Source organism: Chrysoperla carnea, chromosome 2 (genome assembly GCF_905475395.1).
Source record: "Chrysoperla carnea chromosome 2, inChrCarn1.1, whole genome shotgun sequence".
NCBI lineage: Eukaryota > Metazoa > Arthropoda > Insecta > Neuroptera > Chrysopidae > Chrysoperla > Chrysoperla carnea.
In genome coordinates, this window is record NC_058338.1 from 63,180,865 (window position 1) to 63,207,382 (window position 26,518).

The following is a 26,518-nucleotide window of genomic DNA, read 5'->3' on the forward strand; positions in this document are numbered from 1 at the left end:
AAAGTTGACTTTGGTGAACCCACGAGTCGAACAGTGTCGTCGTCTATAAAACAGTGAACGGGACGGTGGGGCTTGTAGCAAGCAACATGGTATGGACAATCGATAAAATTACGTTTTTTTAAGAAGATTGCCATAGCTCTCCCGAGTTATAGTTTCAGTTTTTTCAAGTAATAAGTACTGAAAATCTGTTTCCTCATCCGTGTAGAATTTCGAAATAAATCATCATCAGTAGCACCGAACTTGCTGTACAAATTATAATGAATTTCTTGATGATCGACACATGGCCTTCTTCTTCAATATCGTAGCGTTTTCCTTTTACGATTCAAAGCGATTACCTAATCAACAACTGCAGCGATTTTTTTGTAAAGAAAATATGATGTACCAAACTGAAGTTGCCTGAATGGAATCGCATTCCACATTCATGTACGCCAAAGTGCATGCAACATGGGGCAACAATCCCGCATGCGACAGTTAATTGAATTTTGTGCCACATTGTTACACGCCTTCAATAGACAACACTTAGCAACAAATGTCGTTCAATGTTGCTAGAGTGGAATTGAGCCTTTACAATGCTATTGCCACTGAAATAAACAGAAACTGGAACGATCACTGCCTATAGCGCCCAACGAGCGGTAAGCGAAAACGGTACAACATGATTTGGGCGGGTACACATATTTCTATCTCTTCTGTTCACGTGTTTCAATCTTTTCTGCAACTCTTCTGCTCATGATCATCATTGTCACATATCTGTAAAATCATACAACTTAATAGCCACTCACTTTCAAACCAGGCTGTTGTACGAGAAAGACATTTATACCCGTCAGTTTCTTAACCTGTCTCCCCGCTGCCAGCAGGCTAAAGAGCGTCTAGTGTCCTTATATTTCAGTGGCTATCGCGCCTCATCGGTATGTATTGGGTCTAAGAAATCATTCCATTCAAATAAACACTATAGTCTGTCTACTAGTAGTATAGTAAGTAAGTATAAAAACATATCACATATTTGTAACTTGATACACTGTTTAAGACAAGTGTGCTTGTACTATACACCAGTAGTACAGTATAATAAATACTTTGTATAGTAGTAGCCAACTACAGTCAAGTATATATTTATTCCATCTAGACTATTCAGTTTATAGTTTATTACACCTATTTCATACAGATGTTACACATTGTGTGAGTGAGTGTTTTTCGTAGTATCTCCACCCACACTTATGTTTATTTTTGAAACACCATGTTTTACTTTGTGTTGTTCATATGATATTATATCTTTTGTTTGTTTGAGAAACAAACTATCAATTTCATAATAAGACTTATATTATTTACTAGCTCCTGCGTGCCTACTTCGGTGGACGCTTCCAACTTACTTTAAAGATAATTCACGGAAATTGATAAAGACTGATAATACTAAGCTATATAATAAACAATTTTCTTCTACCCTTGAAGGCACTTAGTACCTATCCGTTTTCTTTTATAATTATCTCCTCACAGCCTCAATTAACTCTAGTAACTCTTTATTCTTAGAGACTTGTTAGTATATGTAATGCAAACCTTTTTCACAAAATTCACTCTGTAAGGGGTTGATTTTCAAACACTGTCGGTTGATTTTCAGAAAAGAAAACCTATGTTCATCCTCAAAGTACACCCGTACTAAATTTACTCAAAATCGCTTGATCAGCGGAAGTCAAGCCGATAGATATTTTTACTCAATATTTAACTCAACGAGTCCAGGTATTCCCATACTATTTTCTTAATTTCCAATTTAAAATATTAGTAAGGCTTTGTTTTGTTGTTTGCTTGTATATATAAATCGGATGGCAATGACTTTTTACGGTATGATCTGATTTTCCACTGCTTCAACAATATTAGTTTGATTACCCTATTTAATTATACGTTTTTAGTTTTATTAAACAAAAATTTAAATAAAACATATTTTCACTATTTTTAAAAGCCGGACAAACTGAATTTGAAATACCAAGGATATTGATTCAGAGTACCTCATGCTTTTGCAAATAGTCTTGTATGAGCTACTAATAAGAAAAATTATTTTTATGTACAATATATTTTTATGTACAATATTGCGCTAAATAAAAGCTTATTCTATAAAAGCGCAATAAATTAGTTTAATAAAAGCTTTCTCCTTAAAAAAATATATATATATATATATATATATATATTTGGTAAAAAAACAAAAAATTTTAGAAAATCACAAAATTACTACTTATTTTTTTCTTCGGTAAATACTTTTTTGGTATATTTTCTAACGGTTTAACCGCTGTCACAAAATTTTCTTTTAAGATGTATTATCTACTATAAAAATCTGATATTGATATTTAAAAATCTTTAATCTTAAATGAAGTCAAAATTCGATGCCTTTTGGAGAACTGATAAAAATTTTTATTAAAAGGCAAATTTATAAATTTTATACATGCCTACCCAACGTATTTTAACCTGAAGGAGAGGTAAGAAAAATCGTAGAAACATAACATAATTCACAAAATTAATTAATACGATTTCCACTATTTAATTAAACACCCCAGGTTTCGTAGAGGTAAAAACAAAACAAAAAGGATTGGCAACCAGAGACTAGCTCGAAAAAAATTGATGTTTAAAATGGTATCAAAACAGACTTTAGATAAATTAAAACGAAATGATGCAGAAGTTATTAGTGAGATGAATGAATATGTATTATTAAAACCCGAATAATTTTTTTATTTTATATGTACACATATTTATTATTTATTTAAACAAGTTATTACAAACGAATTAATAATTTAATAACCAATGTTATATTTTATATTGTAAAGGGTTAGTTAAATATTAATTACGAAACAAAATTTTATCACAATTATATCATTAGGGACTCTGTGTTACAGCAGTGGATAGGTATAGATATGAATTATGGTATATAAGCTATATTAGTGAGAATTTTTGTCTAGGTGGAAATGCAGCTATTGTAGTTGTAGTGCACGTATATGAAATGGGCTAAAAAAATTGAAATTTTTATAATAGATACGAGGCCAGTGTTTGCTGTTCTGAGATAAAGTAAATGAAAAATTTAAATAGCGAATAAATTTCATGTTCCGCTTTGACTAGTTGCGGCGTAACGTCTATACGTACTTAGGTACCTCGCATAGTTCAAAAATGAGTGGCTGAATATCAAAATTTTGGATTTTGAAGGTAGTAAAAATTTTGAAAGTTTTCAGGTTTCCAAATGTTTTGCAGTTCAAATATTTGAACAGAAAATCACAGAAATTTGAGTGACTGTCAATATTGTGTCCAACAAATTTTTCTGGATATTTTGTACTTAAGTCACAAGCTTATAATTATTTGTAATAGGGGGGTAATTACTTTTAGAGTATTATTTTTAATAGGGGGTTGGGGGTGTATGTGTGTATTAATTGTGTTGTATTTGACTACAGTAAGCAGAAAGAAAACTTGGTTGTTTGCAGTGTAATTGCTTAGCTATGTATATATGTTAAGCATGGGTAATAAGCCAATAATTTTTTACTGCGGTGTTGGAAAAGAATTATCTTAATTCAATTTATCCACTGTTTATATACTTTTAAATATTTCTTATCTTGACATGAATCCAAGAAGTCTGGGTTCGAGTGAATTTTTTCAATTCTCTTTAATTAAGATTACTAGACAAGATATTTGTCAATATTTAGTTTACGCTGTATGTATCATATTAAAAATCTTCAATTATAATCGAGAGACGATGATTTAAATAAATATCATATACATGATTAAAACTAGCAAAAACAAAAAGTAATAGTTCACAAAAAAAGAGTTTACAATTTTAGTACTTTCTGACCTGATTACATAAAAAAAAAAACTATCTATAACGCGTAATGGAAATGAAATACAAGAAAATTATGTTCCTGTAGGGGTATTTGGTATAAAAAGTCAATTAGACCATCCAGCTCCGGGGTAGTAGCTTTTGTTTGAAGGAATGTTTAATATTTATTTTAAGCATAATTCTAGAAAGTTTTGATTAAATTTTTCCACGAATAAGAATTTCGATATTTTTAGTGTTCATCTAAATATTGACGATTTTATTGTTTTCAGTGTTTTTAATATTAGGATTGTAAAAACCATAGCATATAAAAAATCTTATTAGACTACAAAATGAATTGATAAAACCTTTTTATAAGAAGTACTTGATAATAAAATTTTAGATTTTTTGTATTTATTTCAAATACCTTAATGTTTATATGTAAGTGCATTTTGGTTTGTTTGAGTAAGTTTATGCGTTAAGACTACGCAGCTCCTGCGTGGATCTTTTATCTGATGGCGAGGCATAGTCGATTGTCTACAACATCCAAATATTTTTTTGATGGGATGATGAATATAGGAAGATGGTTTTATTCTACCTCAATAAATATATTTCAATATTGATTTTTTACATTTCTATACAAAATTTATATTTGTTTTATTAATAAATTTTAACGAAAGGATTATTACTACTGAATGTTATGATGTATTGAAAATTCTAGTTATTGTTTATTTACATTTTATGTTGAAAATAATTTTCAACATTATTATAAATTTATTGTTTGGAATTTTATTTTATCATACATAAGCGTTTTATTTTTAATCACATTCTCCGAAAATATAAACTAATGCACTGTAACGAAGATCAACTGAGAGGAGTGAGTGTGTGGTCAATCTGTGATATATCTATTTGTTTTTCCGCTAATTTTCAGCGCTCCTAGCTGCTTTCTTTTATTTAAATTTGAAATTTGTTATGTAGGATTATTTACTAGGCAGATCGATGTTAAAAAGAGTGGGCTGATTTAAGAAATTTAGAGGCTAATGATATATTTATATGTTATCCAAATTGATATAGAAGGCTAAGATCGGTATGTGGGTCGATGAATTGTCAAAAATATTCCTTTTTTGCGATTTTTAAGGTTTTGAAAACCTGCAGAGTCCCTTTAAATTTCGCTAGAAAGAATACCGGTATGGAAGTTGAGTGCCTTTGGATGTGTCAACTTTTCACATCCCTTACCGCTATTTTATGTTAATATTGGTTGTTCTCAAAAACTGGGAAAAATTGGGAAATATTATTTCAATAAAAAGAATTTTTTCATAAGAAGAATATACTGAGGTGAAAATATGACTTTATTGATGGAGCTTTGTTGCTCAGGGGTGTTTTTATAATAATGCTTGAAAATTTTTGAAATAATGAGATATATATAGAGTGTCACAAAAGTAATGATTACAAAAGTTTCAGGGTAAAAAAGCAATAAGGTAAGTGAGTTCATTTTGATCTTTACGTTAACATTAAAAGTTATTTTAAATGAAAGCCCTTTGTTATTTATAATGTAAGTGCATATTTTTAACGTAAAAATAAAACTGTTATCACTCCCAAGGTAAGAAAGTTTTTTTTTAAGTTTATCTTCAAAATAGAAAAGAGATCTTTCATACTATGAGGTCATCGTCAAGTTTGATCGAACAAAATGGCTCACCAGTAATTTCTAACTGAAAATTACTTAAAAATGATCATGAGAAAAAATGGTTTCGTAATGGAGTCCTATAAATATTCAGTTGTCTGTTACTTTACAGATAGAATCTTGCTATTGATTTCTACAGTCAATATTCGGCTTACGAAAAAAATATTTTTTGTCACGAATCAATCACATAAAATGAACGTTTCCATTTGTTATTTTGAAGTTGACCCTTCATCAGGCTCATATATTTTATTTGTCACAAAATTGTTGTTTGAAACTGTGACCCTTTAAACAATTAAGCTTTTCGGAACAGTTCTTGGACCCTCCAGTTATTTTTGTGACATCGTGTATACTTACAGTTTTTTTCACAATGAAAGCAATCAGAAATCTTCTATTCTTCTACTGAATATATGCGCCATTGAGGAAGTCGCGCTTTTTAAATATGAACGCCGGTAAATTATTTGTTGAGGCATAAATTGAAAATTGACCAGAATTCATTTTTTAATAAAAAAATAAATAAATTTTTATTATAATTGTTTAACCAGGAACGACAATAGCCAATATCTCTCGCTTCGCAGGGGAAATATATAATTTGGGTTGTTAGACATCCGAAACAAAATTTCGCATATTATTTCATTATCTTCTTGAATACAAACAAAGACAATAATATTAATCTGCAATTATTTTAATTACAAGATGCAAATCTAGTCTCAATAATTTAAAAAAGATTGCAAAAACTTTACGCTGATCTATATTTTAATTCAATTCATAAATATACATTAATTTATTCAAAAAGAAATTTTATTTTTTAATTACTTAGTTTTTTTTTTTTTAATTAAATTCATAATGAGGTTATATCTTCTTTGAGAAGCTCATGAAATATTGTTTTTTTTAGTTGATAATAACTTTAAAAATTTCATTTCTTATAAAATATTAGAAGATGTTCTCTTGTATAAACGACTCCTTCAGAGCTTAAAAATACTATAAAAATTAAGTAATCAAATAATTTTCAAGAACATTCATTAATAATTATGATATTTGTTTTACTCTTAAAAAGCGGAATGTTACTACAAATTTCAAATGATCTGTGATAACGAATACATAAAAAGTTAGGAAGGCATTAAGAAAACCAACGAGGCCATGTTTATTTAATACAAAATAATGCTATTCAATGTTTAGTTTCCAACAAAAATATCCGTTTTCGGAATCTGTAACTTTATTTGATTGAATTTCTATATAGGAAATGACACGCGACCCAATATTGTTCCAAACCAGGCTGAAGATTGCTGAACCTCGAATCAATTTAGAAAATCAAGACAGGCACAATTGCACGTTGGCACCGAATGATAACATCGGTTCAACGTTGGATGGCCTAACATACATCAATATTTAAATTGGCAAAAAATAATCTTTTACCGACTTATTGTTGTCTCGTTTAATCTTTGTTTTGAGTTTGTTGAGAACACCGATATTGTAATCATGCATTTGAGTTGGATTTCTTCAACTATGTATTTGTTTTAAAAGTGAGATTTACAAAATAAAAAAACTTCCCCGAAAATTTTTTGGGTGTGGAACCCTAAAGTCGCATTTGAAACATATCTTAGAACACTTTCCCTTAAATTACCGTTTTCTTTAGAGCCTTCTCCAAACTGAAGCGATTTTGAAGATCATCGCCTATTTTTTAGTTGTTCCAGGTACGGAACCCTAAACTCGCACTAAAAACGTAGCTATGAACACGTTTAATTAAATTACTATTCAAACGTGAAAAAAATCAAAATCGGTTCATTCATTTAGGCGCTACGATGCAACAGATAGACAGGCAGACTGACAGACAGCCACACAAACACACAGACACGCAGATAGCGGTCAAACTTATAACACTCCGTTTTTTGGTTCGAGGATTAATTGATAATTAGAAAAAGGAAACCAAAATTATATCCTGCAAAGAATTCAATGAGAAAGTTTTTCTTAGAAAATCTGATATATGAAAAGTATATAAATGAATTCAATTTACGACATAGCAACCAACATCTACCATTCATTTTATAGCATCAATATATTTTACTAGCCACTCTCTGCTGTTTGTTTTCTTTGAATTTTCAAAGCCTAGAATAATTATAAAACTACTTTTACACAAAGAACGGTAAATGAAGAACCCAAAGTATTATATCCAGGTAATGCTTGTAAATATATTGAAATTTGTTTGAGCTTAAATTTCAATTATGTGTGTATCAGATACACCATCGATATTATCTATAAATATATACTCTCTATCATGGAATTATATTCTGAACAATAGGTGGGTATCAATAGTGGTATCCCTATGTACCGTATGTCCCAAAAGTTCTTGGTCACCATTGAATGAGATATAAGAGTAAATTAGAATCAAAATAAGTCTTAAGTTTAAGTAAATGGGTTACAAAGAGGATTCTTACACGTTGTTTCTTTTCCAAGAAAATTTTGTTAAAAAAATATCAGATTTTTTTCCGAATCAATTTACTTTAAAATAAATGTTTTAAAGAAAACAGATAAGTTTTGTCCTACGAACAACTTTTTTATTCAAGGTCGGCTTTTATGTATGATCCAGTTTGAGCCGAAAATGTCGTTTAAACGCCATTTGAAGTTAGTGCTTGCATTGTTTTTCCTCAATTATAAAAGTTAAAAAAACCAACACAATTATGACTACCTTCCGGCCGCAATTTGTTTTGGTTTTCGAGTATGTCCCAGAATTTCTTGTTTGCATTTCAAAAAAAGTTCACAAGTTCTCAATTATATTTCAGGGTATATTTCATATATACAGGGTATGAAAATTCCTCCAATCGATCCCAGAAGTTTTTCTTTAAACAATTTTTTTTTGTCTATGCTTATACTACGCATTTTATATAACTTATATACCCATACATATTTCCCATTAAAAGGTGGCTAAAGACTTACGAAACATGCTGTAAGCCTACACAAGGATTATTTTATAAAATTGTATTGTAAGTCGCCTGTTCATTTTTATTATCTGTAACATGTGAAAAATTAACAAAATGTATAAAAAAACCAAAAACTTCGGTTATCGGTGTAATATGTCGAGTTACGTTAAGATTCAGGTTAGATGGGCGTTTTTGTAACTTAATACCCTTAAAGCGTTATCTTTTGAATCTTTTTGTTAGTTGGGCCAGTATGCATGCATGTATGAATGAATGTAACGGAATCTTTCAACACACTTTTTCCAACATTTTAGACAAATTTTGTAGTGGAGGTGGTGTCTGCCCTTCGTCCAGAACGTCATTAAATCGAAATCCATCCAGGTTAATAGATTTTCAAATTCTACTTATTTACCCAAAGAGTGAATCTTTAGCTGAGTAATACTTAAAAATAATAAAATAATTTATAGTTTTATTGCTTTTAATCGTAGAAAATAATTTTTATTGTAATGTAAACTTCAAAACGTGGAGTGTAATACATGTATATAATTTTACAATTAGTATAATTGAAATTATTTCAAATAATCTTGAAGTAATATACTTAAAACGAAAACGAAAACAAAAATCGGATAGCCATCTTTCTATGACTTGTGTTTGCATGCAGGAAGTTACGCACAACGATTTTACGGGCTGGATCTTTGGGTATTTATTTATTTGTGTATGTGCTGCAAAATGCCGCTGTTTTTGATATTAATTTCTAAATTATAAACTCATCAAAATGTATTAATCTAAATGGGAGCATGCACAAATTATTACTAAAAGGTAATGAACACCGGATCCATTAATTAATGAAATTTATATCAATGATATATAAAAAAATTTTTGTAAATCTAATTCGGAACTTATAGCGCTGCAAAAAAAATGTACATAAAAACTGATTACCTGTAAACTTATATAATTTTGCGTGTTAGATCAGTATTATATCTTTCAAACGGAACTCCTTTTTGAAATAATATGAAATAACCTGTAAACACGCACAATTTTATGATATGCGAGTATGAAGTTTTCATCAAAATAAACATAATTTGGTATGTGTTTCAAATACATAGACAATATATTACTTTATGCTACAAAGTACATAGTGTTTGGTTAATATTAAAGTTGTGCTTAAGCAATATTTGAATGTTGAAATAAAAATCATGTTTTATATATTGGTTTTAGTTCAGACAAGTTTAAACAAGCCTTAGAGTCAATTGTTGGTATACCCTGTATAGAAAGTGTTGAATATCAGTCTTTGCATCATTATTTCAAGATGTTACGATGATATCCGTAGGACAGCTTTAATTTTCAAAGGTTTAATGTATATACGTTAAACAGGCAAACATTTGTACCAGATTTGCTTGTTTGTTTTTACATTATGGTACGAGACCAGCCAACATTTTCCAATTTTATTTTGAGGCATCTGAATTTTCTATATTTCTTTCCATATTGAGGTTGGGATGATGTACGTCTTGAACCGTAGAGTAGTTACGGGATACGCGTTAATAAAGTATCAGAATTTCTGCCTGGCAAATAAAACTACATTCTTTGATTATAACAGTAAATCTTATTAAAATTACACCCTATTTTGGAAAACATTTTTTTAATTATTATAGAATAATATCTGGCGTGGCGTTGAAAACAGCAAAAATGTCTAAAAATTATCATTTCTAAAAAGGCATGAAAAATTAGTTAACTTAAAATAATTTTAAACGACAATCATAATCCACAAGTAGGGGATGTGCTCATCTGGTAAATACGGGAGACAAAACTCAGGAGATGAATTTCCAGTTGTACTTCATTCCTTCCTTATTTCACGAAAAAAAACAGCCAAAATTCAATCATTCTGAAATCAACTTTTTTGTCACGTTGTCAATTTTTACAGCATTATATATTTCTTCAATGTGTCATAAACTCTAAGTCTTTAACGTAATAATACTCATGAATATGGAGAAATATAGCTCATATCAAAATACACATCAACATACACCCTTGTTACATCAAAATCAGGTAGTTTTCCTATCAGATATGTACAGATATGTTTATAGATAGATAGATAGATGGATAGGTATGTTGTTATATTTTATGATTAACATCGATGGTTTGTTTGCTATCAATTTGTACTGAGACATTAGATATTGTACATCAAAACGTAATATATCTTACATATACCTACTTTATTATACCTTCGTAATATACAAACACAGAAAAGAAGGTTGGTGCTACATGCCATATAATGTTTTGATCTCGTGTACATAAATTTTAAATAGCTACGTGAATAATCAGTCGTTACAGATATAAAACTTTGCAAAATCCACAATAATATCATAATATTACACCTAACTTTTCAAGCCTAGACGAAAAAAATTGGTTTTCAAACTCTTATTCTTTTATCACCATTCCTCCATTCATTTTGAAATGATTTTTTTCATTTAATTGTTTTCAACCGGTGTAAATTTTTTTCATTGTGCCTGTAATTTAATACATAATATGCATCGAACATATTTCGTTCGTAACGGGCGTCTTACGACATCTCATTAATTATAAGTGGAAACTTTTTTTGCCGCGTTGAGAGATTTTTTTAAAATAGTTTTTTGGTAGGAGGCAAAAATTCACGTTTTGTGTTCACCATGGTTTGAATCGTTGTCTCAGAAGCGACATACATACCAGGTCGAATACAAAGGTTTACACCCGTTTACGGAAGATAATCAACATTAGAAAAAGTTAGTATTTTGATGGGAGATCGCTTGCGAATATTGTGTTGTTTTTTTATTGCCTGAATTAATTGTTGAAATACCCTATATAGAATGTATTGAATGTCAGCGCTTGCATTAATTTTTTATACATCAGAAGAATTTTAAAACTAACATGGCGAAATTTTGACAATACAATCTTGCAGAAAGGCCGCTATTCGTTTTGGTTATCGAAAATTTCATTAAATTGATTACTAGATGAACCTAACAGCAAATTTTCCACTCCCTATATTTTAAATTTTTGGAGAAAATGGACATCAAAATATTGTTGTCTTAATTGTAGTCCTCACGGGAAAAAAGTGATGTTTACGAAAATATGTTTAAAACAAAAGTTTTTTATTTTTATATAAGGAAAATTTTAATATCAAATGAGTTTCAAAACTATTTTTATTTACTCCCCTAATAACCAAAATCAGACAAAAATGCAGCCGCGTTTTGCTTATAGTATGTTAATAGTTTTAATTTTCAAATTAATAGAGCCTAAATGTCCGAGCGGTCTAAGGCGTTTGTCTCCGACTGTTTGTCCATTTAGACTTAGGTTGCGGGTTCGAATCCAGGCAGCGACAGTGTAAACAACAACACATTGTCGTCGCTTGGATAAGAACGAAGTAACCAACTCCACCCACATCAAAATGTAATTGTAAATATGTTTGTAATTAAATAAATAAAGATTAACAAATAATGATGTGGGTGGCGGCCTCTGTTATAGGCGTATATGTCAGAGAAACGGAGGTTAAAACCCCATTATTATTATTATTATTTTCAAATTAATAAACTTTAATTATTCATTCCATAAATTATAAAAAAAGTATATATATTCATACCAAAATTTAAAAAAAAGATACTTATTCAAAATTTTTAAGTTCCCACTTTGATGGCTGCCCGCATGCCTGCCTATAATTTTTTAAATATTTTATAAATTTAGGTATCAAATTAAAAAATATAGCCCTTTTTAAATACGAAAAATCCTTAAATATCTACTCATTCAGGTTGAGTAACGTTTTTTTCATTCACCTGATTCAGTCACAACCATCCAATCTTTTGGTAGTGTGCAAACAAACATTCAACAACGTATTCTTATGCTATCTATAAACGCGTATCAATTTTGATGAATCACTTTGTTTATACAAAAAAATTTTTTTTTTATTATTAAACTTTGATACAGGGATATAAAAAGTAGGTATTATTAGACATCCCCTTCTCATCCAATGGATGTCAATATACATATAACCAAGAATATATAAAATAATCTAATCAAAAAACACTTTGCTTTTTAATGCATTAAAATAGTGTAGTATATACATCTAAGGCTTATGCCCACACTAAGATTGAAATGAGAGCAATATTTCATATTATAGAATTCCCCAAGCTCAATCGTCTAACATAGTATGCATGGATGATTCATTGATACAGCAAAAAGGTTTTTCTTCACTTAAACATGCATTTAACAAGAACCCATGTACATTCATAAAACAAACATTGGTCAAATTAATCTAATCTTATTGTTAAGAAAATTAAGAATGAAAATAAAAAAAAAGATTGATTTTTTATTTTACAGCACAAATAAATTTAAAATTTCATAATTTGTAAATCAAAATTATTAACGTGTGTATAATAACTATTATAAGTAATACAAAAAAAAATGCCATCTATCAACAGTAATCTGAAGTTATCAAAGACCATAATCACTTAGTAAATAGTTAAGTGTACAGCTTTAATTATTATTATTATATCTGTAGGTATTAGCATGTTGATGAAATGAAACCATAAAACTTTACCGTACCAAATATTAATTATTATACATTTATTACTTATCGTCTAGCTCGTAGTAAATGTAAGGCCGCGTTTTAAAGGATTTAGCAAAATCAAATAAATATGAACAAACTTTCAAAATGATAGGTAGAAAGAAAATTTTGTACGATTATTTCTCTACTTTTCAAGAAAAATCTTTTTTTTCAGTTTTTCTTTTGTTGTTGTGATTTTGGTCGCGGTTGTTTCACGGGCTAGTATTTAGTAATTTTGTATGGACGTATAAACAGTATAACAATAAGTGATGCAAGTGTGAATGTGGCCAAATACGTAGGTAGCTGTTGAATGTTATGCGATCAATTTTTAATCTTACATATCAATAGCCTTGTTTGTAAAAAACTGACATGTGGCTGATTTAAGTAAAGAGGAAATAGGTTTACAAACACACGTAATGTAACTTATAAAACACTTGATAGATAATCCTTTCAAAGAAGATTTACTGTCATTGTAAAATAGGTAGCTACTTGAATCACGAAAAATATCCATAGAAATAGTTTAATCTACTTTAACTACCCTTCATAGATATTGATGGAACCAATTTCATATTAAAATTATCAAAAATAATAAGTAGGGAGAGCTCTAAAAGCAAGCTTTGGTTTTTTAAACCAATTATTACTATGTTTTTTTACACTTTTTCGTATTTTTACCACAAATAACTGTAGAGGATTGCGCCAAATATGGTGCACATAAAATTTATAAAGCTTAAAAGCCATATTTTATGAAGCAAAGCAAGAAAAAAATCGAATTGCTGACTTTGAATTCGTTTTTGTTGTGTATCGTCATCCTAAAATACATTATATTGATTTTATTATGCCATTATATTCATAAATCACATCTTGCGTTTGTCATATTTGTGACATGTGGTCGCAATAGTCTCCCTAAATAGAAGAAGTGGTATTATACACTAATATTTTCATGGGAACAAGAATATTTTTAAATCTTTTTAACGAAGCTTGTTATTTTTCTTGCTAATCCCTGATAAAACAATCCCAATATATTATAAATGTGAAAGTAAGGATGTTTGTTTGTTACGCTTGAAAGCAAAAACTAGTGAATGGATTTGAAAGAAACTTAACAATAATGTAGCTCATATATCAGAATAACACTTGAGCTATATTATAAAGATATATTTAACAAAAAATTTTTAATTAAATTTTATCTGACATTTCACTGCTCCATCTCTGGTTATTGAACCATAAATTAAAGATTTCTGTAAAAATTTAAAATAATAAATATGAAACTATCTTTTCATGGCCATCTTTTCTAAAATAATACTCAATCAATTATGACTATTTTACACTTGAAAAAATTGAAAACTGTGCATTTATTTTAGCTGTGTAAAACAATCCCTCCGAGTTCTATGGAAAGGGAATAAGCGATATCAAGAGAGATGAGAGACGTGAGAAGTTAGTTTTTTAAATATTAATAAAAAGTGGTTAAAATAACTTACCACTGGCTGCGTGTAATGTTGCCGTACACACTGTACTAGAAACACCATTTACACCACACGGTGCTGTACCTAATAACACATCAATACTATTTGCATCACCTAACAAATCAGTTGCAATATCCTGATAACTGATTGATAATGTTGTAACACCACTATTTGTTAATTCCCCAGTATCACCATTGCAACGTTCACCACGCGCAACAATATCCGTACAATCATCACCACTACATGTATCGCGTAATTGAAGTGTTACGTTACCTGCAAAATAAATAAAATAAAATTTACTAGACTGGGGGCTTTTAGCAAAATTTAAAAACTATAGAATAGCCTACTATTTTTGGCTAAATTGTATTTATTTTTTCAATGTTCAAATACAACATCAAATCAGTGAAACGCTGAATATTGTCCGAGTGCAGCTGTAACTTTTTTCTGCTATCTGTCAGAATATCAGCAAGGACAGTGCTGTGCATGAAAAAATGTAAAATTCTTAGGGACGAAATTGCTCCATTCAGTTTAATGTACTCCGCTGATACGTCATGTATTGCCATAGTCCGTACTCAAGCATAAAAATGAAAAAAATTAATTTTTACTTAACGCTTTTAGGTTTGTATAAAACCCCGTTATGATAGCGCTTTTACAAAACTTACAATTTTGGTATTGCGAATGAAGCTATGAAAATTTTGATTAATACATTCAGTCTAAAATGTTATAAGACAGTTAGAATAATAGACATAGTTTAATTAATATCTCTGTAAATTGTTATTTGTTTTCATAGAAATATGAAAAGATTTTCTGAATCGATTACTGATAAAATAGTCTTGGTATCTTAGACGGTTCTATTTACAGCGTTTATTTTAAGGATGTACGAGCGCCAGAACAATTATGCATGAGTCACTTCATCATTACTTTCATCATTGCTCAAATGCACGAGTAACTTCATCATTACCTTAGATCTAAAGTAAATCTTCCAAAACGATTGAACACTCTCGTACGAATTGTGTTTCAAATTTACATTACATCAAAATAGTTACGAAAATACACATTGGCTTCTATAAGCTTTTGATACATACGGTATACAGAATTTATTAAGCTGTGTACATAGATTACATTTTCACCATATAAAATAATACCCGTGCCTAAATCCAATAAATTTTTTTTCTCCTAGTTTTTCATGAAAAATTTACATATGTAAATCCTCATAAATGAACACAAACAAAATTGTGACAAATTTGTTGAAAAAAAAATTGTATTTTCACGTACTATAAATGCTAAATGAAGGTAATTTTTATAAAACGCATAGTATTCATATAATAATATGGGTCTGTTTTACTCTACTCATTTTTTAAAGTAGGTACTTTCAAAAGTATGTATGTACCATGCGTCTATTTTAAATATTTAACATTTTTCTGTAAAAGAATAATAATTTGGTGATCAAACTATATGGCGTTGAATGTTGTTTTCGCAATATTTCTCATGATTTATCAATAAAAAAAATTTGCTAGTACCTAAGTTTTTTTTTCGTATTTCTGAGAGCTGGTAACGTTTGTCAGCGGTTAATGTTTGAGTTTATCTTAAGTCAGCTGATTTATAAATATTTATTTTCTTATTTAAATTAGATAAGAAGGAAGTACTATGCATCTGAGGGCAGTTTTGTCCGACAAAATTACTGCACCGATGAACCTGTCTATGACCTCGAACACGCCGTACTTAAGTATTTTTGCCTTTCAATGCATACATAGTTCATTTTTGCTGAATTGTTGTTTTCAAGTGAACATAGTGTCAAACAAAGTTCCCTGCTTCGCTTTTCTAGACCGGTAGCTGAACGCTCGCCAAAAGGAAGAAACTCACGAAGTTTGAAGTATTTATTAATCATTTTACATAGCACAATTTCTGTCCCACGGTCTATTATTAAATTGTAAAAATAAATCATATTAAAATTTGACTAAATTATTTTAATTCTTTTTTTTTAATTATTGGATTATTTTTTAATTATCTGGGGTGGTGTTGACGGGAAAACTTTATAATAACTATAATTTGCATTGCTAAAAGAAAATGAAACGAGTTGTCTAAATAATAATTGCAAATAAAAATTTTAGGCAGATTTTTGTCGGAATGTGTCTTTATAAATGCAGTTAGCACAAAGACTCTCAGGTTTAGGATGTATTTTATCCCTCTCTAATTTCAATAAGAATTATACAAAATACTTAAAACATACTTTTTCTTCATTAAATGTCCTGATCTTATACTAGTGGTATTATAGAGTAATATTGTCGCCTTGTTTTTCTCGTTGTTTTTATTACACTAATCTGACACTTTTTATTACACTTATCTGATATAATTTTACTATTTTCTTGTGCCGCTTTCGTAAATTTTGATTTGCCTATGTGATATTTTCCAAACCAATAATCGACAATTATGTTTTATTATTGAACTAGCTCGACCTATGCTGTATTCTGCTGTGCGCTACCTGTGGCTAAAAACAGGCTATAGAAATAATATAAAGTCAGAAATTTACTTTCTTGTTATTTAAATGCAATTTTATTACAGATATGATATACAAATTACATAATAAACAAAATTAACTTTAATATTATTTCTCCACTTTTCTAAACGGTACATTTTCAGATCGTAGGTCTAGTTTTCGTCATTGGCCAGCCGATTAGCTTTAAAATGAGGAGTAAATGATGGCACTTGACAAAGGAATAAGGAAGACCTTTGGAGTCACAGAAAAGCAGGCAAGAGAAATAATTTATACGATTTTTGAGGCAAATTGACAAATGAAAATTTTCTTATGAAAACGGCAGTCATTTGATTCGTGAAAACTGAATGGATTAGCGATTCATGGCTTTTGAGCTATTCGAATTCATATTGATTTTGTTATTTATGCCTAACAATGAACAAAAAGTTTTTAGTTTCTTTTGCACGAGCAAAACTATCCGAAGGGTCATTTTTATTCAAAATTAAATGTTTTGTGAGATAGCTAATTCAATGTTCAATCAATGTTCTAAAATTGAAGAACGTTTATCCTTCATTATGTTTTGTTCAAAAGTTTGATTTTTAAAATGCAAGAAATTCTAACGTGATAGAAGTTTATGAATTTATGTAACCAAGTTTCAGTGCGAAAAAATCCATGAGCTGTTAACTGTTAAAAAATCCTTTGATTTTTAATTGAAGGCGTGTGTAATTATACTTAAGTTTTACAAAACCAAGTAAAAATTGTAACCTTACCATCTGCAGCCGTGCTATACATAAAAACAGCATGAGCATGCGTATGATGATGTCCACTTGTATTATTTGTACCATTTGACATTTGTGTCGGTTGCATTAATGGTAATCGTAACGCTCCAGAGCTACTTGTAGAATTTGTTGTTGATGAATTGGCAGTGTTGTTCGCCGTACTGTTTCCACCACCTACTGCAGCCACAAGATCATGGACACCCTGTAATTTAAAAAAAAAAAATTCATTGTTAATGATTTCCATTTTTTGTTACAGTCAATATTAATAATAATTTTTCAATTGATTAGTAGGTAGGTACATACATAAAATGAATGTATTGAAAATATAGATTAGGTTATGGTGGTACATTTTGTATGAATATTTGCTGCACAAGACTATTGTTTTTGATCTGTAAGCCAGGTCACCAAAGCACATCAATAAAACAAGAAGCTATTGCCAGAAATTTTGTGTTGGCACACAATACAAACAAGAACAAGGTTAAATCTGCATGTTTTAAAAAATATAATTAATAATTAATTTTATTACAATAGAAATAAATTTTTCCACATACGAATAAAACCAGGAGTACCATGTACGTCCAATGTTTTAAATTCTTGCCATACGTACAGGATGGATCATTGCGTCTTAAATCAATTTTTAAAGTTGAAGAACTAATTAAAAATGGATAAATTTAAGGGACAAAGCGTGATTCAATGGTTTTGCATTACTTTATATTGCAAAAATTTTCAACTGACGGTAATCAAAAAAACTATTATTTCTGAAATAGAACGGAATACTATAATTTGCGTTTAATATTTTCAGTTCAACACTGAAATTCAGTATTTAATTTTAAGACTATTGAAGATTTGTATAGCTTTTCAACATGAATTTTGGACGTATATTTTCGCTATTAGTTAAATATAATATGCACGAACAATAACTTACGCATATTATGATCCGAATTAATATTTCGTACTATATGAAATTCCATTTGCACTGCTTAGAAAAATCACACAAATATTTCTTTAGTCAAGTTTGTCGATCCAAAACATTGAAAGAGAACTATACTGGATAACAAACTATTTTTAGGGACAATATTACTCCGATAAAAGGAGTGGGTTGACTACTGTGAATGTTGGTCGAACACTTAAATGATTAAATATCAAAAAGAAAAATTTAGTTAGTAAATTTTTCCAACAAACGCGCCCATATGCCCTAATCTGCTATTTTGTTAAGCTATTTATATTTTTTAAATCCTTTGTGATAAAACCCTCCATTGTGTAAAATACTTTTTTTTATATCTATCTATTGATTGTATAAATAGGGGACACATTTTGTGCATTTATTTATACATTTTACAGGGGATGACATATCGACAACCACAAAGAGCTGAATTTTCATTGTTAAAATTTTTTTTTTTTGTAAAATAGTTCATTTATAGGTTGATAATTGACAACTAGTGGATGTAATTTGATCTTTGAATATTTTATTACTGTGATGCAAAGAGAATTGGGTCATATCATGTTAAACATTTAAATTATAGTCGAGTCAATTATTGACTTTGACTTTGGGCAATACAATGATATTATAAATAATAACAATATGGTGGACCACCGGTAATCTGGCAAACGTTTTGCAGGGAGTGTCAGACCATCGAATTTGTCGGATTATAGAGTACTGCATAAGACCCCCTATAGTTAAAAAAAATAAAAAACAATAGTTTGATTACACGGTACGTCGGATTAGCCAGGGGCCGGATTATCGGAGATCCACTGTAATATACTTTCTCTTTTTTTAAATTTGAAATTATTTTCCTCTTTCTTAAAATATTTTAACCAAGCTGGGGGTTTAATCGCAATATATGACAGAAAAAAAAGAGTGCATAAGTTAAGTTAGTGAGCGCGATTGGGTCAGGCAGCTTGTTGTACCGAATATTTGCAAACCTATACGAAGTCAAGGTTGTGGATGTATTTAATGTAGGTAGATAATTGAATTTAATTTGATATCCTGTGTGCGAATATAATTTCGAAAAATAAATATCTTCAAAACACAAGATAAAGGTTATTACCCGACCTCGGGTTAATAAAGGAAGAGTAAAGGGAAAGAGAAGGGGAGTAAAGTAAGGAAGAGAAAAGAATCATATCTATGGCTTGTTGCTATCAATATAGTAAAATAATTTAATGTGAGATTCCTTACACAGAAATATGAAAAACATGATCATGTCAGACGGTTGAAGATTTATATAATAAAAGGTTTTTTTCTTGTGAGAAGAACTGAAACTTTCGAATATCTCGATGAAGAACAAACTTTTAGTATAATATTTTTGTGAAGGAATCTGATAATGATTTTTTTGGGATTATTATAATACAGCCAAGCTTGTTTCATTGATATTTCCAAGAATAGACACCGCCAAAGAAGCCATTATCGCTTCAGAAAAGTGTCCTTAAAAATGACACTTATGTACCTACACTTCATATCAATAATTCTGCTAACCATCCTGTATAGTACACAATTTCACAAATATACATTACAAATGTATTGGAATTTCTAATTTGTGGTTTTATTAGTAACACCATTTCCAAACTACACATACACTCATAGGGGGAATATTTCTCTGTATTTGACATTTCAATTTTCAGCTAACAACCTTTTATGTATTACTCTCACTATATGGCGTACACTCTAACTAAATAAAATTTGAACACTTTTGAAATATTTTATAATATAAAGAGTTGCATACTTCTTAACCTCTTCACTACTGGTGTACAATATATTGTACATAAAATTTTAGCATACGTATAGTATCAATTTTAATCTAGTGGAGGAAAAAACTTTTTTTTGTGGAGGGCTCAAATTTGGTCATCTGGCATCATCCTTATTAAAATAAAACAAAAATTTGTAATAATTTTTATAATACATTTTTTGAAATATTTCAATAATAAACGCCTTTATGAATACAAATATCATAGAATATGGTTTATTAATATTCAAAAATAATTATATTAACTGGAAAATATATTTCACAAAAGTTTTCAAATGAAATTAGTTATTTTTCCTCATAGAGCATATGTACAATATATTGTACAAAATGCATCAATAAGTGTCAAATTTCAAATTAATTAAGTACTGAAGAGGTTAAGCAATGAATAAATCTGTAATTGTTAATAATTGCATTTGACCTTGAGCAATGGTTTTGTTTCTTTTATTTATAGTGGAATTCCACAAATAAACACGGCCAAATTAATTAAGGTAGTCTTTTCGCTGGCTGGAAGTAAATTGGAATTTTTTTAAATTAACCTTGGCGGCGAAAGAACTTTCCTAATTCAATAAAATAAGTATTCGACTTCTTACAAATTGAAATATAGCAAGAAAATATTGTTTTAAATCAAAGTATTTACTTGCTGCCTTATTTCACGGTACTTATATATTTTCGTGGATAAACAGAAACCTGAATATTTCGAAAAACTAGTTTTCAGTTGTTTTTTTTCACTAAATCTAATCGATAACTAGTATAATAATTCAAGAAAAGTTTTTATGGTCTTATTTTCTCGCAACACTGTCAACAAATGTTAACATTTTTGAAAAAATTTTTCATAAAAATTTACACGGTAATGTGTGATCGAAACTTCACTATACGATAGATAAAATACATTTACTATTATGAAACAAGTGCAAAGAAACCGTTGACTGATGTAATTGTTAAAATACCAAGTATAGACTGTGTTGATTAAACTGTCACATTACACATGCATACATGTCACACATACATAACTAATATTACCAAATAACACATACTATATAAGTTGCGCCTAATTTGCGCTCTCACGGGTAAACACTGATGTTTACGAAAAAATGTTTCAACAAAAGTTGTTTAAAAAACATTTTTCACATCCAAGCATTTGGTCTATCTCTAACAGTTTACAAAATGCCCATTTGCCCACAAATTGCCCATTTACGAACTCGACGTCACTTTTTAAGTCCTGAGCACGCTGTAAATTTCAGCTTAATATCATTTTTCGTTTTTGAGTTATCGTGTTGACAGACAGACAGACGGACAAACAACCGTAAATGGACTTATTAGGTGATTTTATAAACACCTATCCAAATTTTTTTTCGTTGCATCTATATTTTTAAGCGTTACAAATTTGGGACTAAACTTAATATAGTATGTAAATTATTTTTCCTTGTAATCTAAAATTTTTATTTTACATTGGCGGAGAAAGGACCTCTTTTGAAGTAGTTAGATTCATTTATTTTTATCTTACGCATTTTCCTATTAAACATATATCATATAATTGTGTTTGTTACCCTTTCATGATTAATAGCGTGCTATTGTTGATGTTATTGTTGTTAATAATGATAGTGACGTCACCAATATCGATTATTATATATAAATAAATTTTGCATTATATAATATAGGTATCAAATGTTTTCAGGTAACAAATAGAATTTAAAACGAGTATTTATTTATCTTATACCCGTAACTAACATATACATGGAACTGAATGAATGCCCATTGGGAATTTTTAAAATTAAATTTATTTTTAGTAATGATGATCGATTTTGGTATCTACCTATATCATTCACTACAGCCCTACCTGTATATTAGTATCTAATTACTAAGAGAAAAATATACAGAAAATAGTTTTACATAATAGAAAAAAAATTTATTAAAAACTATTCATGAAAATTAAGCCAAAAAACAAACAAAATGTAATACAATCGTCCTTTGTTAGGCATGGAAATATTTTACTACCTACTTGATTGACCAAAATTTATTTCACCGTAACTGAGAAATGAAAAAATTTTTTGCTTACAAAGCTTCAATTTGAGAAATTGCATTAGTTTCTTTTTTTCTGTCACAAATGCATATATAAATGAAAGAATAATTCAGCTAAAGTATATTTACGAACTTTTTTTTTTTAAATTTGTAATTTCATTTGTTTATTAATTATTAATGAAAAATAGTTATATTTTGAATAAAAAAAAAAACAGCATTGATGTATTTACACCCGTTGAGGCAGTGAGCCAATCGTAATTACGCTAAATTCACATTTTTCAACTTGTTTCTAAGGAAAATTACGTTATAATGTATTGAAAGCAAGTTTAGAAACAAACCATTTATCATTCTGCATGCTATTTTATCATTTCTTTATTCTATAGTGTCGCTAAAAACGACGTGTTGACGTCACTGGCGATTGAGTTTTTAGTTTAGAAAAACCATTTTTAATTATAAAATTTACATGAAAAAACAAATAAAAAGGTTTTGAAAAAATAAAAATAAAAAACATACAAGTTCTCTGTTGAGAACTATCTGCACTTAGCTAATTTTTATGTTCAAATGAGTCAATTTCTATTTATAACTTCCCAGTAAAGGAAACTAACTTGTAATGGGGCCAATTTGCGAAATAAATATTTTTCATATGTCTTTACGTTTTATGGTAAGGACAAGGCATTAACACCAATTTGGAGAATAAGTATGTGTGTGGATGTACATATGTACGTTCGTGGTCATTTTGTTCTTGATTGATATCGCGCGAACAAAAAATGATATCGACTTTGTTGGGGTGTCGATCGAAGCGTATTAACAGCAATATGATCCGAAAAGAATTATCATTCAGTTGAGTCGTTTCCAGTCGTGTTTTTTTATTTACCTCTTTATTATACTGGGAAGTTATTCGTGTGGATCTCAAGAGTCTCCAGACCCACTCCATAGCCTGTTTATTTAAGGCTAATAAAAATTATATTTCGCAACCAAATTGTTGAGATTGTCCTATTGAATTGTTAAGATGTAAACATTTGATTGTTTGTCAATGTTTCTATACAGAGTAAAATACAATCTACATTGACATATATCTATCATTGTATAGGAGGTTATTATTCAAACAATATTTTAAGCAAATATTGTTTGGTTAATAGAGGGATCTTCTGGTTGATTTAGATAATTTAAAAGACAATTTAATACTTGAATTCGTTAAAAATACATAAGAACACATAAAATTAGAAAGTTGCATCTTATAAAAAAACAATCTCTGTTGAAAGTAACAACGCGTCTAAAGCAAATTTGTAAACCTCACACAGAACTTGTTTTATTTAAAAGTACAAGTGCTCTTTCAGAAGTTTCCAGAAAATGCACTTTCTTGGAATGGGCTTGAAAACTTTTAAAGTATTCGTTTTTATCTTAAGTGTCTATCATTTTTATGAAAACGATCAATTATTTGGTTTTTTGTACCTTTTATTCATATATTGTTGATTGATATTTATAACAATTTTTATGAAGTAATATTGTTGCAAATTCCAGCAAATTGTTATTATTATTACGATTTACACGTTTGAAAACTATTTATATTTTCAAATTATATGCCATTTGGTATCCCTTGATTTAGAGAGACACGTACATATTAATTTAGCTCTTTCGATGCTAACAGGTGTATTAGGATAATGAGTGTTTTATACTTTTAAACATATTTTATATAATTATAAATTAACAAATAGTACAAAACTTACAATTTTACAGAATTCAATTCAAATTTAACCTTTTATTTATACGTCAATCAAATATTTAAATGTATCATTCTTAAACATAATATTGCCCCTATTTAAGGGATAAATTCAATATATATTTTGACACATGACATTCTTTTGGTTTGAATAAATACATATATTTGACTGTCAGCAATTAGTAAATATTTGAGGAAATTTTATTGAAAAATTTTGCTTAAAAAAGTCTAATTAAACAAGTCTAAATAGTTGACAGTGTCAAAAGGGCGGTATCGGACAGTTTTGGGTTATAATTTTAGTACTTATGTAAGACAAATATAGTCCTGAATTCGCCAATTTGATGGTATTTACACTAATAACAAAATTAGAACAATATTAGTTTAAACAAAAGTTAGCATTGTATAATTAAAATAAGATATTATTCAGTAACTAATAAGAAAATCTTTCTAACCAATAATTAGCGCTTAAGGCAGAATAAATTTCTGCTTTATGGATTCAGCAGAAATAAAAACAAATTTGGGAAACTTGAAATCAAATGATCATAAAAAAACACTATGTTTAGATGAATTTATTATACAAAATATTTTTCGGAATTTATATGTTGTAGGTTGAAACTAATAAATTAAAGTTATTCATTTTGTTATTTAAAACATATATAAACTACTAAACAATAATAATAAATAATCTCAATAGAGAACAAACTCTACAAATCTACATCTATAGAAAGTAGCAACATATCGACGTAGTTAAGGAGTTGACATGCATTTTTATGCAAAAATCTTATTCCTTTTTATACTAATAATTTGTAAATTGGTGATAAGATAATATTTTGGACAGGAAAGCCGACATACTTTAGATATTGATCCATGGGCTGCTGAAAGGACTTAAATTAAAACTTTCTTTCTTATTTCCTAACTGTGTGCTATCAAGTTCAAATAAAAACACGCCACCGGACGAAACTTTTATAATAATTAATAAAATTATGGGTTCGCTTGGTACTCAATAACGACCAGAAAAGAGGTCAGTTATAAAATTTGAATTTAAACCTATCCAGTAGCCCAAGGTCCTATACTTCGACATTGTGGAATTTTCCTGCTGTGGAGGGGAAACCAAAGTCTTGTCTGATCATCAACCATCAGAAGGCTTTTATTTAAAAGAGATTTTATTTGAAATGCATGGCAACTCCTTCACTAACTATAAAGGTAGAATTGCAACAGTGAATACTACATGTTAGTTAAACCGCTTAAAGTTTGTTGTTAAACTTACTGTATAATAATAATTAGTTATAATATAACTACCACTAACTCATTATATTAAATGTTTCTACTATTGTTCGTTCGTTTTCCATTATAGAGGTAAGTATAAGGAAAATAGCGAAGGTAAAAGCTATATACAAGACGCAATTTTTCGAATATTATAAAACATTTTTAAAGCGTATATTTAAATTTAAACAATTAACATTTACTATGACATACAGCACCTAAGCTCAAGGTAGCAATATCAAGAGAATATTGAGGCTCTCAGCGCAAAAGCGGCCCAACCCACATTTTTTCACATATATGTATAGGCCTCTTTTGCCCTGACGCGACGGCCTGATATGGCGTCAAAAATCAACCAGTGTTTATCCTGGCAAGTGAAATTTTACAAAATTTAAAAAAAACCCGACAATTTTTTTAGCTACGGAACCCTAAACTCGCATTTGAAACTTATCTATGAACACTCTCCGATAAATTGCCTTTTTCCTTAAAACCTTTTCCAAGATCCGATTTGGAAGATCATCGCCAACTTTTATTTTTTTATTTTTGGAACGGAACCCCAAGCGCGCACTTGAAACATGGCTAAGAACACCCTCCATAAAATTACCTTTCAAACAAAACCAAAAAAAAAATCAAAATCGGTTCATCCGTTTAGGCTCTACGAAGCCGCAGACAGACAGGCACACACTAACACAGACACACACAGATAGCGGTCAAACTTATAACACCCCATTTTTAATTCGGCTGTTAAAACTAGGTTGATACTGATATTATCGTCACGCATATCAGTGGTTAAAATTCGTTCGAACAACTTCCTTAGCCAACTTGGAATGATTACAAAGTTATAATACAAATTTCAAGAAATCAAATTGCATAAATATTATTTTTAAATGTAAATTATCATAATTTAAATAATTTTTTAAATTTGTGAGACAATAATATTAAATTTTCAATGTAAGTCATAAATACAATCCATACCATTATATATGCATCCATACAATTATTCTATAATTAAAGTAGTGTACCGTTACCATGGAAACGCCTCCAATAAAACTCACACACAGTGCGAATATTGTATTCTTTTCAGAAATATTTACAATTTTATTTGTAATATTGTTATACATTATA

General features: G+C 29.2%; 1 protein-coding gene across 1 annotated transcript in view; it reads right to left on the reverse strand.

The window, feature by feature from the left end:
* LOC123292830 overlaps window positions 1–14,512 on the reverse strand; it is a 218,122-nt gene extending 203,610 nt beyond the window's left edge. The window contains exons 1-2 of the mRNA XM_044873544.1: window positions 14,496–14,512; window positions 14,417–14,451 (exon numbers count right to left, since the gene is read on the reverse strand). Of these exons, the coding sequence (XP_044729479.1) occupies window positions 14,417–14,451; window positions 14,496–14,512 (52 nt within the window). The remainder of the gene's footprint in view (window positions 1–14,416; window positions 14,452–14,495) is intronic.
* Between the last annotated feature and the right edge of the window lie 12,006 nt (window positions 14,513–26,518).